Source organism: Oncorhynchus keta, chromosome 1 (genome assembly GCF_023373465.1).
Source record: "Oncorhynchus keta strain PuntledgeMale-10-30-2019 chromosome 1, Oket_V2, whole genome shotgun sequence".
In the NCBI taxonomy this organism is placed as follows: Eukaryota; Metazoa; Chordata; class Actinopteri; order Salmoniformes; family Salmonidae; genus Oncorhynchus; species Oncorhynchus keta.
Genome location: NC_068421.1, coordinates 76,111,330 through 76,129,580, shown reverse-complemented (window position 1 = coordinate 76,129,580; position 18,251 = coordinate 76,111,330). Strand labels below are relative to the sequence as shown.

At 47.0% G+C, this 18,251-nt stretch overlaps 1 protein-coding gene across 15 annotated transcripts in view; it reads right to left on the bottom strand.

The window, feature by feature from the left end:
- Positions 1 to 453: 453 nt before the first annotated feature.
- ptprfa (protein tyrosine phosphatase receptor type Fa) overlaps positions 454 to 18,251 on the bottom strand; it is a 346,903-nt gene continuing 329,105 nt past the window's right edge. For all 15 annotated transcript variants that reach the window (XM_052461048.1, XM_052461037.1, XM_052461059.1 and 12 more), the window contains 10 exons: positions 14,143 to 14,318; positions 12,216 to 12,335; positions 11,849 to 12,003; positions 10,589 to 10,874; positions 8,793 to 8,971; positions 4,448 to 4,574; positions 4,104 to 4,229; positions 2,860 to 3,014; positions 2,437 to 2,572; positions 454 to 2,220 (listed from right to left, as the gene is read on the bottom strand). In XM_052461048.1, coding sequence (XP_052317008.1) covers positions 2,152 to 2,220; positions 2,437 to 2,572; positions 2,860 to 3,014; positions 4,104 to 4,229; positions 4,448 to 4,574; positions 8,793 to 8,971; positions 10,589 to 10,874; positions 11,849 to 12,003; positions 12,216 to 12,335; positions 14,143 to 14,318 — 1,529 coding nt within the window. In that variant the 3' untranslated portion in view covers positions 454 to 2,151. The remainder of the gene's footprint in view (positions 2,221 to 2,436; positions 2,573 to 2,859; positions 3,015 to 4,103; positions 4,230 to 4,447; positions 4,575 to 8,792; positions 8,972 to 10,588; positions 10,875 to 11,848; positions 12,004 to 12,215; positions 12,336 to 14,142; positions 14,319 to 18,251) is intronic.

Sequence of the window (18,251 nt, the reverse complement as noted above, 5' to 3'; positions counted from 1 at the left end):
TTGAATGCCAGCATGATGTTGCTTCATCCCTTAAGGGCAATTATTTTATTATACAGTACATGTACATTTCCAGCCACTTGACTTGTCAAATTGTTATTCCATTGGGTCCGAACAATGTGCAACATCCTACTGATCACAATTATATTACCTACTATAAAACACAATGCAGTGTATGCCATTGTGTGACTGATATTCCAGGGGTTATGTCAGGACAGGGGTTCTGTCAGGACAGTGGCTGAAGCACTGTGTTCAGGCAGTCAAAGGACACAGGAGGTCCTAGCTGGCGGGGTATCTTCCACCATCTGTTCCACTGGCAGTATCATAGAGGGATTGAGCGACGAGAGGGTACAATGTGTGTGGGCTGTGTGGGGGTTGTGTATGTGTGTGTGTGTGTGTGTGTGTGTGTGTGACATGCAAATATATTTTTTAAAAGACACACAACACCACATGATATATATAAAAAAAAACAATTATTCAACTTTATTAACATCAAGGTTTTTGCGACATTTTTTCCCTCTCCTTTTTATTAACAAATAGAAAACAGATTGTGTATACAACAGACTGAACCCCTACGGCACTATTTGAAGACAAAGTGAAATAAATCCTTGTTTTTGCAGTCCGTCCATCCGATCCCAATCAATCCAAATTCACCTCACTTTGCAATCATATAGCCTCACTTAAGAGAAAAACGCTTGACTATAATGTAGAGATCCTCCACCGTACATTGATGCTGCTTCTTTGTGTTACAGGAGAATGTCCTTCTGTAGCACAGTGAGGAGATAATACAGTATATTACAGCAGTTATACCATGGATGTAGAGTCAGTGACAGTCAGAAGAGATGTTAATCTGGGTTGTTGTCAGGTTTCTACAGGGATGGCCAGTCATGGGGAACTAGGTCAGTCATATGCAGATGGACATGTCCAATTCATAGATCATAGTTCAGAATCAGCAGGGTAATCAGAAATACAGGGATGGATAACTGTCTGTCTGGTCAATCAAACACTTCTCATAGGAGGGGTGTTGTTGGGCGCTGTACATTAGTCTGATGTGAAGTTCTGTATATCTGTTGCTCCAAACCAGGTCTAGCTTGTCAGATCAGAGCAGACAGAGATAGGGTCCAGTTCCTCTGTGTCTTTTGGGAGTGATGGTTTGGTTCAGTCCCATAGGCAACTAAGGGTGCTGTAACAGGACAAACACCTTTTCATGTACCGGTAGTTTTCTTTATTTCTTTCATTGCGTCTGGAGTTTGGACCGGAGCTCTTTGAGCGACAGGCATTGAGAAAATCACAGTAAACAGAATCTGTACATGGTAGATTATTCATAAAACATCATCAAGAATAATCTATTCAGTTTTTATAAACATAGATGGGTTTATTTTACAGTAGTTCACTAACTCTGGTGTATATGTGTTTGATCTCTTTTTGTGGAGATTGTTTTTGTAAAACACCAGGAAGTGAAAATACTTATAAAAGTTGTGTCCCCCATATCCCACTGAATACGACCAACCAGAGAATAGAGAACTTTAGAATGTTATAATTATGGTAAAAAAATTAAAATATTATTAGCAGCTCTGAGTATGCGTACGTCTCCAGTATTAATAATAACTCGGACCATGTTTAAAATACATGTCCCTTGTGTAAAAAAGAATAAAAAGATACAAATAATGAATTTAAAATAAGACCCAATAAGACATAGTGTATACATGATTAGAAAACAAATTCTAAATTATAATAATAATAACATATTTATAATGGGTAATAGTAATGATATTAATGCATAATAAAAGCAGAAAAATAAAGTTTGCCATATAAGCAGGTGGAGGAGGCAGAAATAGTGTTTTCATGGCATGTGCATTAGCTATAGAGACATCAGAATGAAGCATACTGAAGCTTTTTAGGTTATTTTTTAGTAGTGAAGGGTTTTAAAGCAGGTTTATTGTGCAGTCAGTCCAGGAGTACTGCTCCACCTGATTGACGGTCATCCAGTCAGACATGTGCTCTCTCCCACTCCTCCTCACTCCTCTTCTTCTCTTCCTCCCCCTCTCCCTTCACCCCTCCGGCAGTTGCTGGACAGTATGGATATAGCTCAGAAGGGACACACGGCTGGCTCTCCTGAACCCCAGGAGTCCCAGTGCATTCTGGGAGTGGTTATTATGTTGCATAGTGGTCAAAGCTTCCAAGGTACTCTAGAGCTGCCCTGTAGCACAACTGGTACTGGTCCTGGGAGGGGAACAGAGGGGAACAACATCAGAGTCAGTCAACAGGGTGAAATCTACTAGAATATAATAATGGTACCATAACCTCCTGGGTGTTTGTATCAATGCATTTTGCTTAGAATTTGCTTAGATACCTCTATCTAGCAGAGGATCTGTCCTCCCACCCCCTCGCTAACCAGTCTCCCCAGACACCCACCACAGTTGTGTGACAGTACTGTACCTCTGTCTGCACCATGGCAGGTCTCTGGGTCCTCAGTGTCTTGACAGTCTGGAAGAGATCCACCACCCCCTCGTACCTCATCCTCTCCAGCACGATACTCAGGGTGATGAACACACCAGTTCGCCCAACACCAGCACTGTGGGGGAACAGGGCAGGGAGAGTTAGTACTATACACACACACACACACAGTACAAGCATACACTCAAGCACACACACCTATACACATCCACACACACACACACACACACACACACACACACACACACACACACACACACACACACACACACACACACACACACACACACACACACACACACACACACACACACACACACACACACACACACACACACACACACACACACACACACACAAACTCTCTGTCATCAACTATGTGTTGATGTCATCAGTTTTTCTTACCTGCAGTGCGCAGAGATTGGTCCATCCTGGCCAAACTGCTCCTTGGTTTTATGCACTTGACCAATGAAGTCAATGAAGCCCTCTCCAGTTTTTGGCACCCCTTGTTCTGGCCAATCAGTGAACTGGAACTGCCGAATGGTCCTAGACTGGCCATCCTGAGTGGTGGGGAGTGGTGGATGAGGGACATAAAGTGAGTAATTTCTCTAAGCCTTATTATAAAACATTATAAAGGCTAATACATGCTGATTACACTTTATAAAGCATTATAAATGCATAATTGGAGTAATGCTACGAGTATTTTTTCTACAGTGTGTTCTACATACTCCAGTACTTATGCTGCAATAGTTTATGTGTCGGGGGGCTAGGGTCAGTCTGTTATATCTGGAGTATTTCTCCTGTCTTATCCGCTGTCCTGTGTGAATTTAAGTATGCTCTCTCTAATTTTCTCTCTCTTTCTCTCGGAGGACCTGAGCCCAAGGACCATGCCTCAGGACTACCTAGCCGGATGACTCCTTGCTGTCCCCAGTCCACCTGGTGGTACTGCTGCTCCAGTTTCATCTGTTCTGCCTGAGGCTATGGAACCCTGACCTGTTCACCGGACCTGCTACCTGTCCCAGACCTGCTGTTTTCAATTCTCCAGAGACAGCAGGAGCGGTAGAGATACTGTGAATGATCGGCTATGAAAAGCCAACTGACATTTACTCCTGAGGTGCTGACCTGTTGCACCCTCTACAACCACTGTGATTATTATTATTTGACCCTGCTGGTCATCTATGAAAATTTGAACATCTTGGCCATGTTCTGTTATAATCTCCACCCGGCTCATCCAGAAGAGGACTGGCCACCCCTCATAGCCTGGTTCCTCTCTAGGTTGCTTCCTAGGTTCCGGATTTTCTAGGGAGTTTTTCCTAGCCACCGTGCTTCTACACCTGCATTGCTTGCTGTTTGGGGTTTTAGGCTGGGTTTCTGTGCAGCACTTTGTGACATCAGCCGATGTAAGGGCTTTATAAATACATTTGATTTGATTTATGTATGTGCTGTAAAGAGCAGATTGTATTTCTATATGCAACACAGCCACAGCTCCATGTGTGGGTTGAAAAACACCACCCCTGTTATTTTCCTCACCTTTGCAGCACTATTCAATTAGGAAAATAAACTTAGCATTCCGGTTAACCCCCTACGTAAAGCAGAGAGAAAAAGGTTACTAGGGAGAAGAGGGAGGATGGATGGAGAGATGGACATACCCTGGCGTCTGTCACCTTGAACTCTCTGAGGATGTACTGGGGCATGTTGTACTCAGCCATGGGGTCCACTACAAAGTACTGGTACCTGGCAGAACGCTCAGCTGGCCAGTACTGATGACACTTTTCCTAAGAGACAGACAAACACAATGATATAGTCAAAATCTATCGCACCACAACACTCTCCATGGCATGACTGGTGTGTGTGTGTGTGTGACTGCGTGTGTGTGTATGTACTTGCATGTGTGTACTTGCATGTGTGTGTGTGCTTGAGTGTGTGTGTGTGTGTGTGTACTTGTGTGAGTGTACTTGTGTGTGTACGTGTATACTGTATCAATGCCACTCACTCTTCCCATCTCTCTGAGTTTAGTAAGCATGACTACGATGGTAGAGTTGTGTTCCCACAGCATCCTCCAGAAGTCCTCTGTGGTCTCTGCAAGCGGCCCCTGGGTGGCCATGTAGGCCTTCTGCTGCCTGGGGACACAAGGACATGTGAGGATAACACCATAACACTGGATACACACTTCAATACATCCCCATAAAATAGAGTTCATAGCGACACAGTAAACTTCATGTAACAGGGACACAGTATATGACAGTGTGAGGATAACGTTATAACGTCAAGGGATATAAGTTACATTTCAAAACATCCCCATTAACCTACAGTATCCATGTCGAGTCCTGAGTGGTCCTACTGTCATCTGAGAGGCCCTTGTGCTGTTATTGGAGGCTGGGCTTGGTGTATTTTCATTACGTTATACTGCTGACAGATCAAGTGTCTACTCTAGTCAAGCCAGTGAGAAAACCGCAGCGTTGCGGCTGGGGTCCCTTTCTACTAGATCAACATTAGAGGGCAGTGTGAAGCCGTGAGAGAGATGTGTGTCAATGTGATTCTGTTTCTGTCATCCCTACAAACATGTGAGAGCCAGCCCAGTCCAGCCCAAGACACACATATTCCTAGGTCCAGACGCACTAGCACACGCACGGCCAAGTACAGCCAGACGCACGCAGGCATGCACACACACACACACACACACACACACACACACACGTGCAGTGTAAGAAGGGGCTGCTGCTGGAACTCTGAGTTCCATCTATCTTTTCTATGTGATAACTAGTAAGTGAGCCATGCCTCATCATCCTGTTCAAAGAGTCTCTCACAGTTGATGGGTTTGACTCATGCTGCATGGAGATTCAGTTTCTTACAGCTTATTATAGTTTGAGTGTTCTGCTTTGACAATGGCAATAAGCATGCCTGCAAATGAACACACTGTAGCTCAGTTGGTAGAGCATGGCGCTTGTAACGCCAGGGTAGTGGGTTCGATTCCCGGGACCACCCATACGTAGAATGTATGCACACATGACTGTAAGTCGCTTTGGATAAAAGCGTCTGCTAAATGGCATATTATTTTATTATATTATTAACAGGCAAGGCTCAAGGTCAGCCATAGAGATCATTGATCTACCGAGACACTTATCCAGACATATGCATGTTTAGAGTTAAATAAATACAATTGTTAGTGTAAAATGGCTGTTGAGCAAGAGTGGAATGACCACCTCAGGATATCAAAATATTGGGAAACACCTAACCAGTATGACATCATCATTATTGCATCATCATCATTATCCTCCCCTTCTTCATCTAAACCATCCTAATCCCCTCTGGGACTTTAAAGATGTGATGCCTGCCTGCCTGCCGGGAGAGAGAACACATCTCACTATGAGCAAGGAGAGAAAGTCAGCACCCCAAATGGCCCCCTATTTCCTATAAAGTGCACTATTTTGACCAGGACCCTATGGGGCTTGGTCAAAACTAGTGCAATGTATATGCCCTAGGGTGCCATTTGGGATGCCAACTAACGCCTCTCGATGCCTTAATTCACTTTTAATTACCACTACAGGAATTAAAGAGGAATTACACCCCCCTTCCTTCCCTCCCTCAGGTGGGGCAGCCCCAGGGACTTCATTAAGCACACAGGAGGAGAAGTGTGTGTGTGTGTGTGTGTGTGTGTGTGTGTGTGTGTGTGTGTGTGTGTGTGTGTGTGTGTGTGTGTGTGTGTGTGTGTGTGTGTGTGTGTGTGTGTGTGTGTGTGTGTGTGTGTGTGTGTGTGTGTGTGTGTGTGTGTGTGTGTGTGTGTGTGTGTGTGTGTGTGTGTGTGTGTGTGTGTGTGTGTGTGTGTGGAGTATGAGGAGGAAATCGGAACAGAAAACCACATCAATGAATCCCCCCCACCAAAAACAAATACTTAAAAAAGCTCTTATTCATTCTGTCAGTCATTAGTGTGTTGTAGCATTGTGCATTATAGCCAATTACCGTGCTTATACTTCCATAAAGTAGACGGCTCTATGGGACCTCTCTGATTAGGTACTAATTGGAAATGGGACAGTAACTGAACGGGAGTTCCCAAGCACCTCCCGAATGCAAGAACACACACACTCACACATCTAGTGCATTCGGCAAGTATTCACCCCCCTTCCCCTTTTCCACATTTTGTTACGTTACAGCCTTATTCTACAATGGATTAAATTAGAAAAAATCCTCATCAATCTATACACAATAACGTTACCCCATAATGAAAATGTATTTGCTATGAAATTCGAAATTTGAGCTCAGGTGCATTATGTTTCCATTGATCATCTTCAAGATGTTTCTACAACTTGATTGGAGTCCACCTGTGGTAAATTCAATTGATTGGACATGATTTGGAAAGGCACACATCTGTCTATATAAGGTCCCACAGTTGACAATGCATGTCAGAACAAAAAACACACCATGAGGAATTGGGAGGAATTGACCGTAGAGCTCCGAGACAGGATTGTGTCGAGGCACAGATCTGGGGAAGAGTACCAAAAAATGTCTGCAGCATTGAATGTCCCTAAGAACACAGTGGCCTCAATCATTCTTAAATGGAAGAAGTTTGGAAACAACAAGACTCTTCCTAGAGCTGGCCGCCTGGCCAAACTGAGCAATCGGGGAAGAAGGGCCTTGGTCAGGGAGGTGGCCAAGAACCCGATGGTCACTCTGACAGAGCTCCAGAGTTCCTCTGTGGAGAAGGGAGAACCTTCCAGAAGGACTCTGCAGCAGTCCACCAATCAGGCCTTTATGGTAGAGTGGCCAGACGGATGCCACTACTCAGTAAAAGGCACATGACAGCCCGCTTGGAGTTTGCCAAAAGGCACCTAAAGGACTCAGACCATGAAAAACAAGATTCTCTGGTCTGATGAAACCAAGATTGAACTCTTTGGTCTAAATGGCAAGTAACACATCCGGAGGATATCTAGCACCATCCCTACAGTGAAGCACGGTGATGGCAGCATCATGCTGAAGGGATGTTTTTCAGCGGCAGGGACTGGGAGACTAGTCAGGATCGAGGGATAGATGAACGGAGCAAAGTACAGAGATATCCTTGGTGAAAACCTGCTCCAGAGTGCTCAGTACCTCAGACTACGGCAAAGGCTCACCTTCCAACAGGACAATGACCCTAAGCACACAGCCAAGACAATGCAGGAGTGGCTTCGGGAAACAAGTCTCTGAATGTCCTTGAGTGGCCCAGCCAGAGCCCGGACTGGATCCCAATCAAACATCTCTGGAGAGACCTGAAAATAGCTGTGCATCTGCAGAGAAGAATGGGAGAAACTCCCCAAATACAGGTGTGTCAAGCTTGTAGCATCATACCCAAGAAGACTTAAGGCTGTAATCGCTGCCAAAGGTGCTTCAACAAAGTACTGAGTAAAGGGTTTGAATAATTATGTAAATGTGATATTTCAGTTTTTGCTTTGTCATTATGGGTTATTGTATGTATTGATGCAATTTTAAAAAAAATTTAATCAATTTTAGAATAAGGCTGTAACGTAACAAAATGTGGAGAAAGTCAAGGGGTCTAAATACTTTCCGAATGCACTGTAACTCTGAAAACAATAGGTGCTCCTTTTCAATATCCTTTCTCCAAATATGAACAAATGTCTTCAAATTCATAGAAAATGTCATTTTTTTAGAACCGTACATCTTCCATTGAGTGTTGCTGGGCAGATTCCCAAGGATGGACAGTTCTAGAGTAAAGGATTGTGGGTATCAGCAGACATAAACAGAGCTATCACAATAGGTAATCACTGTATTCCTCTCCGAGGAGGGGTTTGTCACCTGTCACAATCAGACTATTTATTTACCACAGGAGGAGTGTGAGAAGGAATGGACAGTACTGCCAATACAACCAATTTGCCCTGACAACTGACAAGACTAAGGCAAGAGAGGCAGGAAAATACTGGCCTCCATTTCACACCATAATTTACTGCTGTCAGTCGCTGCAGGTCCACCTCCTCACTCATTAGAGGAGCTGTGTCTGCAGGATGGATTCTCTCTTCTCTATTTCTATGTCCTCTTTTCCATTCCCACCATCACATCTCACTTATTCTAGTCTTCAGAATATGTAATGTCTTGTTTTCTCACAGTCCGAGTCTGAAAATCATCTTCTCTCCTCCCCTCTCCTCCCCTACCTCCCCCCGTCTACCCTTTCCCACCTTTTCCCATCTCCTCTGCTCTCCCCTCCTCTTTTCCTCCCCGCTCTCCTCTGCTCTCCCCTCCTCTTTTCCTCCCCGCTCTCCCCTCCTTTCTTCTCTCCCTATCCTCTTCTCCCCTCCACTCCCCTCATCTCCTATCATCGTTCCTTCTCTCCTCATCTCCCTCTATCTTACCTGTATCCGTCGATGAAGCTGGCATTGATGTAGTCGGAGCCCTCCACTCCTCTGATAGGCTGCAGACTCACGCGGGTGGACTCAAAAGGCATGATGTTCACCAGCCGGTTCTTGAACTTGTTACAGGGCAGGTTGGCACTGATGAATCTTGAGGTATGTGCTTTGGAGTTGGCCAGTTTCTGGAGAAGGAAGGGAAGAGGAATGGACAGATTAAAGATACAATATTGGATCAGATTAAAGAACTGTGTGCTATTGTAAAGAAACACCAACCCGTAAACATAGAAATATAAATACTAAAATTGACTGCACCCATGAAAGTGCGAGTCTTTTTCCCATTCTAGTAATTCTATTTCTATGCCTCTAACCTGAAGATTACTGTTGCCACAGCTTTTACTGACGCCCACCTTCCTTCACTTCTATCTAGCCCCTGTCTCTTCAAAGTGCTAAAGCTGGGGATCCCAGCCAGCCTAGCATTGCTGTGTGTGAGCAGGAATGTCAGAGGGCTCGGGGTTGGGGGCTAACACTCTAATTGATGCATGAAAATGATGAGCTTTGAGCTGAGCCCCTTTGTTCTACAGCTTCAATTAACAACCTGCTGACGCCGACAACATCTCTCTCTCTCCATAAAAACTAGTGTCGACAGCACAGCCACAGCCACGAACAGAGACGTCAGAGAGTCAAAAAACACTCCCACACAACATTCGGGACGGCTGTGAAGATAGATACACAAGCTGACTGTATCCATGCCACTGCGACGAAATAAACTAAAACCAAACAAGACTTTGAAAACTGAAAATCCATCTTCTCCCAAATGAGAGGGGGAGGGTGAGTTTTTTTTGCTGGCACTGCTGATGGTGTCCTAATATTATACTCTGTCAGTAGAAAGAAAGCAAAGTGTCAGTTTCAGAACTGCCAGTGGAGTGAAGCATCAAAACCTAATTAAACTTGCTACGGACTTACAATCATCATGCTTGCTGAACAAGTTTGACCCACATCATTTGGGTTGTGGCGGCATGTCTCCGAGGAGGAGGCTGGTTAGAGCTGTGTTCCTATGGCGGGAGGCTGTGAGTGGCGGCGTCCCAAATTGCATTGTAATCCCTACACAGTGTACTACTTTTGACCAGGCCCTATGGGTCCTGGTCAAAAGTAGTGCACTATATAGGGAACATGTTGCCATTTTGGGACGCAGATAGTGAGTATGTGATGGGGTCCAATAGAGTCGCTGGAGCCCAGTGGTGTAGGCCCAATCCCAGGATGCATCAGCTCTCCAACCCATTGAGGCTTTATCTACAGACTGTCAGACGGTCAGCCTGTCTCAACCCTCCTCCCTCACTAGATCACTCTCTTTCTCTCTGTCTCACTCTCCCTCCCACGGCCCCCTCCCTCTAGTTCAGTCTCTCATCTCCAGTCCAAAAGATAAGCCTCTGAAACACTGAAACAGAACGCCCCTCTTAGGAGAATCTATTCATTTCAGAGTTACAGTGTGAGGATGAAAATGCTCCCAAACACTGAGACATTAACTTCCTACTCCCACTGCATCGTACAGACTGAGACACCACCAACAACAACAACAACAACTGTTCTACTGCTTCTAACTAAATGCTCCAATTAGTAACTGTACCAGTCAAGTCACTTAACCTCAAGTCTAAGTTGAATCCCAGCTCCCTAGCAAGTCCAAGCCTGAGCGAGTCCAAGTGGAATCACAAGTCCCTTGTTAGTACTAAAGGTTTTCTAGCTAGGTTTATAACATAGAACTGAACTGTACTGTTATGTTCAGGAGGACAGCTACTACCTACCTTAAACTCTAGCTCCATGGCAGTGACCGTGTCTCCGGGCGTGACCTGGGTGAGTTTCTGGATGTGTGCGTACAGGTTGCGTGCAGGGACCTCTGTGTTACCGCAGGTGGCTGCCTCTAGCAGGGCCTCGTGGATAAAGACATACTGGTCCTCCGTCTGCACCATGTAGTTCCTCTGAGCTCTCATACACGTCACATGACCGTAGATATCCACTGACTTCTCATGCTTCATACGCTCCAGCATGGCCTCAATCACGATGAAGCAACCGGTCCGACCTACACCAGCACTGTGGGGACAGACAGGTAACTGTAGAGCCTTACACAGACACAGACAGTAACTACACTGAAAAACTCACAAATCTGTCATTGGAAGAGATTACATGCGCACATTCAATGTTTCTAAGGCAGGTTGATGTTTATTGAGAGGAATCTTGTCCTGGAGGCAGGGCTGAGTGATTTCCACTAGATGGGCCAGTGGCTATATTGTAAAAATTAGGTTAGGGTTAGGTTTAAAACCAGATTTGATGACTTTGTGGCTGTGCCAGCTACCCAGCAGTGCTGCCTCCAGTACATTAAAATATGTACAGTTTTGGTATGTGCTTGTTTTCTATTGTATAGGGCTCATTTGTCAAAAAAACTTTAGTCTCAATATGACTTCCCTGAGCAGGTACTGGAGACTAAATAATATGTTCTGAGCAGGTACTGGAGACTAAATAATATGTTCTGAGCAGGTACTGGAGACTAAATAATATGTTCTGAGCAGGTACTGGAGACTAAATAATATGTTCTGAGCAGGTACTGGAGACTAAATAATATGTTCTGAGCAGGTACTGGAGACTAAATAATATGTTCTGAGCAGGTACTGGAGACTAAATAATATGTTCTGAGCAGGTACTGGAGACTAAATAATATGTTCTGAGCAGGTACTGGAGACTAAATAATATGTTCTGAGCAGGTACTGGAGACTAAATAATATGTTCTGAGCAGGTACTGGAGACTAAATAATATGTTCTGAGCAGGTACTGGAGACTAAATAATATGTTCTGAGCAGGTACTGGAGACTAAATAATATGTTCTGAGCAGGTACTGGAGACTAAATAATATGTTCTGAGCAGGTACTGGAGACTAAATAATATGTTCATCAAAAAAAACTAAAAAACACCCCAAACACTGAAATCTATTCTCCCATATGGTTTGTTTCAATACGTAGGTCATCATCAGGTCAAACATATCTCTGAAGCAGGTCTGAGATGGGGTTTACCTGCAGTGCACCACCATGGGTCCTGCATCTGTGGGGTTGCAGGACTTGACCCTGCGGAGGAAGGCCAGGGTGGGGGTGGGGTACTCAGGCACTCCATGGTCCGGCCAGGCCATGAACTGGAACTGACGAACCTCTCTCTTCTCACTGGAGCCATTCTGGTAGAGCAGGGGAAAATAAAACTATCAGAACACCACAGACACACACTGGTGGCCATATTCTGGGTTGTCTTTCTGACAGACATTCATATTTACAACATGTTCGCTAGCATGAGATTTGATAATGTCTCGAGAACACATTCCTGGAATCATTGCCCTCCAGCTGGTGAAGAGCTGGTAATTTTTGGAATACAGTACATGCTATTCCTTACCTTATAGAGGGCGAAGGTGCGTACGCTGTAGGTAGCCAGCTCTACAGTGTCCAACATGGTCACCTGGATCATCCCATAAGTCTCTGTACCCCGACTGGGCCAGTACTGGTCACACTTCACCTGTTACAGACACAAACACAAACACACAGACACAGGACAATGAAGATATTGGACTTAGTGTAGGAGCACTGGAATGAGGGAAGCAGAATGAGACAGGGACTGAAGAGGCTTGTGTTAGGGTAATGGGACAGTCAGGAACTAAGGGCTGTGAGAGGGAGGACATGGGACAAGGACTTAGACTGAGTGAAGGATGACAGCTTGCTTCCGCTCCACTGTGCTATCCTTCATGTCCTGGGGGGAGAGAGGAGAGACAGCCAGCTGGAGTTTAGGGGCCCAGCTCTATGGGACTACAGGCCCAAAGACCCTAGCTGGCATGGGCCAGGCAGATGGGGGGCTTCCGCTACACAGTCCTGTCCAGGGGGGGCTGTGGTAACATTGGAACTGGCCTAAGCCCTGGAGAACCCTGGAGCTCAGAGCGTGACTTGTGCCTCTCTTCATTTATTTATTTATTTATTTTATTTAACCTTTATTTAACTCCTCCAGACCTCCACTCCAAAGGGCGATTAGTTAGCACATTCTGATTGGACAGCAGGCTGGTGCTCCAGGGACATTAGTCAGGGCATTCTGACTGGACAGCAGCCTGGTGCTTCAGGGCCATTGATCGGGGCATTGTGAGAGGGCATTGTGATTGGACAATCTGGTGGACAGCAGGATTACCACCTGGACACATAATTTCACTGGACTTCCCAAACACAACCAAGAGCCAAGAGCTAAGTGACCTATCTGACTGAGCACAGGGCAGCCACAAACCAAAATCTGCTGTGAAAAGTAGGCGTCTGGTGCATTTCCTACTAACATAGACCATGTAGACAGATAATACAATTCCTGTTTGGTGATGTTTCATCTGTTTAGCCTACAGGTGCATTCCACCACTTTAACCTAGACTAGCTAAGAGGCAGTTGGAAATGACTGCTGTCCCTGACATTACTCCAGGCTCCTGTGCTCTGGTCGCTTAATGAAACAGAACAGAATGGACAGGTGGTCACTATGGAGGGGGGGCGGGGGTGTCACTGCGTCCCCCATGTCAGCTGCTACGGACAGTCACATGACTTCCTGTGACTGTCCGTAGATTTTTCAGGTCCTCTCTAGTCAGAATGATAGGTGCGGTGGAAAGAGGTTAGACGGCAAAGAGGTGGTGCTGGGATGTTGCCAGAGGTGAGACCATGCTGTGCTGGTGATAAATAACAGGGGCAAAGGTTCAAAGGTGAAAGGTCATTTAATGATGAGTTGACCCCTCATGGGTCTAAAGAGACGTGTGATATTAAGTTTGGCAGGAACATGATGAACTTTGTCTGTGCTTATAAAGGTGTGGGATGCCCTTTAGTTCCACAGTTATTAATCAGGCTAGAGTAGGTGTGTGTGTGTGTGTGTGTGTGTGTGTGTGTGTGTGTGTGTGTGTGTGTGTGTGTGTGTGTGTGTGTGTGTGTGTGTGTGTGTGTGTGTGTGTGTGTGTGTGTGTGTGTGTGTGTGTGTGTGTGTGTGTGTGTGTTGGTACCCGTGTGGCACCCTTTACACCTACACACTTCCCTCTCTCTAAGCTGTCATCATGCAGTCTATTTACTGAGTCTATTCAAACTCCTCGATTTGGGTTTTACAACTTCCCGTCGACTCTCACACCTCCTGTCCATTAGAGACCAAGGTGAGACTACTGGGACTGTTACACTCTGTGAGTGCAGGGTGAATCAACGGTCGTGTTATGTGTGTGTGTCCTGAGACAATGTTGTGTGTATGGTGTGTGTTCAGCACAGGATGTGTGCATGCACATGGTTGTGAGTGTGCTGACATTGTAGTGTGTGTGTACATTCACCCGTGACTTCTCCTCCAGTCTGGTCATCATGACGATAGTGTTGGTCCTCTGCTCCCACACCATCCTCCAGAAGTCACTCAGGGTTTCAGGAAGCGGGCCCTGTGTAGCGATGCAGGCGTTCTGCTTCCTGTAGCTGTCTATGTAGTTAGCATTGATGTAGTCACTACCTGGTACTCCTGTAGCACGGTGAAGGAACACAGTGTTAGGAAACATTAGGGCAACATCCCAAATGGCACCCTATTTACTGTATAGTGCACTTCTTTTGACCAGGGCCCATAGGCATTGCCACTCCATTCCTTCTTCCTATATGGCACCGTATACCCTATATAGTACATTACTTTTGACCAGGACCCATATGGTAATGCACTATATAGGGGATAAGCTGTCATTTGGGATGCAACCGAGCAGGCTGGAAGGGTATCAACACCCCCTTCACAGCATGAGACAGGCCCACACAGGACAACACAGAGAGAAGAGAGACAGAGCCATTCACAACCACCAGGAGACCCACACAGGACAACACAGAGAGAAGAGAGACAGAGCCATTCACAACCACCAGGAGGCCCACACAGGACAACACAGAGAGAAGAGAGACAGAGCCATTCACAACCATCAGGATGCCCACACAGGACAACACAGAGAGAAGAGAGACAGAGCCATTCACAACCACCAGGAGGCCCACACAGGACAACACAGAGAGAAGAGAGACAGAGCCATTCACAACCATCAGGAGGCCCACACAGGACAACACAGAGAGAAGAGAGACAGAGCCATTCACAACCACCAGGAGACCCACACAGGACAACACAGAGAGAAGAGAGACAGAGCCATTCACAACCACCAGGAGGCCCACACAGGACAACACAGAGAGAAGAGAGACAGAGCCATTCACAACCACCAGGAGGCCCACACAGGACAACACAGAGAGAAGAGAGACAGAGCCATTCACAACCACCAGGAGGCCCACACAGGACAACACAGAGAGAAGAGAGACAGAGCCATTCACAACCATCAGGAGGCCCACACAGGACAACACAGAGAGAAGAGAGACAGAGCCATTCACAACCATCAGGAGGCCCACACAGGACAACACAGAGAGAAGACAGACAGAGCCATTCACAACCACCAGGAGGCCCACACAGGACAACACAGAGAGAAGAGAGACAGAGCCATTCACAACCACCAGGAGGCCCACACAGGACAACACAGAGAGAAGAGAGACAGAGCCATTCACAACCATCAGGAGGCCCACACAGGACAACACAGAGAGAAGACAGACAGAGCCATTCACAACCATCAGGAGGCCCACACAGGACACCACAGAGAGAAGAGAGACAGAGCCATTCACAACCACCAGGAGGCCCACACAGGACAACACAGAGAGAGGAGAGAGACAGAGCCATTCACAACCATCAGGAGGCCCACACAGGACAACACAGAGAGAAGAGAGACAGAGCCATTCACAACCACCAGGAGGCCCACACAGGACAACACAGAGAGAAGAGAGACAGAGCCATTCACAACCATCAGGAGGCCCACACAGAGAGAAGAGAGACAGAGCCATTCACAACCATCAGGAGGCCCACACAGACAACAAAGAGAGAAGAGAGACAGAGCCATTCACAACCACCAGGAGGCCCACACAGGACAACACAGAGAGAAGAGAGACAGAGCCATTCACAACCATCAGGAGGCCCACACAGGACAACACAGAGAGAAGAGAGACAGAGCCATTCACAACCACCAGGAGGCCCACACAGGACAACACAGAGAGAAGAGAGACAGAGCCATTCACAACCATCAGGAGGCCCACACAGGACAACACAGAGAGAAGAGAGACAGAGCCATTCACAACCATCAGGAGGCCCACACAGGACAACACAGAGAGAAGAGAGACAGAGCCATTCACAACCACCAGGAGGCCCACACAGGACAACACAGAGAGAAGAGAGACAGAGCCATTCACAACCACCAGGAGGCCCACACAGGACAACACAGAGAGAAGAGAGACAGAGCCATTCACAACCATCAGGAGGCCCACACAGGACAACACAGAGAGAAGAGAGACAGAGCCATTCACAACCATCAGGAGGCCCACACAGGACAACACAGAGAGAAGACAGACAGAGCCATTCACAACCACCAGGAGGCCCACACAGGACAACACAGAGAGAAGAGAGACAGAGACATTCACAACCACCAGGAGGCCCACACAGGACAACACAGAGAGAAGAGAGACAGAGCCATTCACAACCATCAGGAGGCCCACACAGGGCAACACAGAGAGAAGACAGACAGAGCCATTCACAACCATCAGGAGGCCCACACAGGACACCACAGAGAGAAGAGAGACAGAGCCATTCACAACCACCAGGAGGCCCACACAGGACAACACAGAGAGAAGAGAGACAGAGCCATTCACAACCACCAGGAGGCCCACACAGGACAACACAGAGAGAAGAGAGACAGAGCCATTCACAACCATCAGGAGGCCCACACAGGACAACACAGAGAGAAGACAGACAGAGCCATTCACAACCATCAGGAGGCCCACACAGGACACCACAGAGAGAAGAGAGACAGAGCTATTCACAACCACCAGGAGGCCCACACAGGACAACACAGAGAGAGGAGAGAGACAGAGCCATTCACAACCATCAGGAGGCCCACACAGGACAACACAGAGAGAAGAGAGACAGAGCCATTCACAACCACCAGGAGGCCCACACAGGACAACACAGAGAGAAGAGAGACAGAGCCATTCACAACCATCAGGAGGCCCACACAGAGAGAAGAGAGACAGAGCCATTCACAACCATCAGGAGGCCCACACAGACAACAAAGAGAGAAGAGAGACAGAGCCATTCACAACCACCAGGAGGCCCACACAGGACAACACAGAGAGAAGAGAGACAGAGCCATTCACAACCATCAGGAGGCCCACACAGGACAACACAGAGAGAAGAGAGACAGAGCCATTCACAACCACCAGGAGACCCACACAGGACAACACAGAGAGAAGAGAGACAGAGCCATTCACAACCACCAGGAGGCCCACACAGGACAACACAGAGAGAAGAGAGACAGAGCCATTCACAACCACCAGGAGGCCCACACAGGACAACACAGAGAGAAGAGAGACAGAGCCATTCACAACCATCAGGAGGCCCACACAGGACAACACAGAGAGAAGAGAGACAGAGCCATTCACAACCATCAGGAGGCCCACACAGGACAACACAGAGAGAAGACAGACAGAGCCATTCACAACCACCAGGAGGCCCACACAGGACAACACAGAGAGAAGAGAGACAGAGCCATTCACAACCACCAGGAGGCCCACACAGGACAACACAGAGAGAAGAGAGACAGAGCCATTCACAACCATCAGGAGGCCCACACAGGGCAACACAGAGAGAAGACAGACAGAGCCATTCACAACCATCAGGAGGCCCACACAGGACACCACAGAGAGAAGAGAGACAGAGCCATTCACAACCACCAGGAGGCCCACACAGGACAACACAGAGAGAGGAGAGAGACAGAGCCATTCACAACCATCAGGAGGCCCACACAGGACAACACAGAGAGAAGAGAGACAGAGCCATTCACAACCACCAGGAGGCCCACACAGGACAACACAGAGAGAAGAGAGACAGAGCCATTCACAACCATCAGGAGGCCCACACAGAGAGAAGAGAGACAGAGCCATTCACAACCATCAGGAGGCCCACACAGACAACAAAGAGAGAAGAGAGAGAGAGCCATTCACAACCACCAGGAGGCCCACACAGGACAACACAGAGAGAAGAGAGACAGAGCCATTCAAAACCATCAGGAGGCCCACACAGGACAACACAGAGAGAAGAGAGACAGAGCCATTCAAAACCATCAGGAGGCCCACACAGGACAACACAGAGAGAAGAGAGACAGAGCCATTCACAATCATCAGGAGGCCCACACAGGACAACACAGAGAGAAGAGAGACAGAGCCATTCACAATCATCAGGAGGCCCACACTGGACAACACAGAGAGAAGAGAGACAGAGCCATTCACAACCACCAGGAGGCCCACACAGGACAACACAGAGAGAAGACAGACAGAGCCA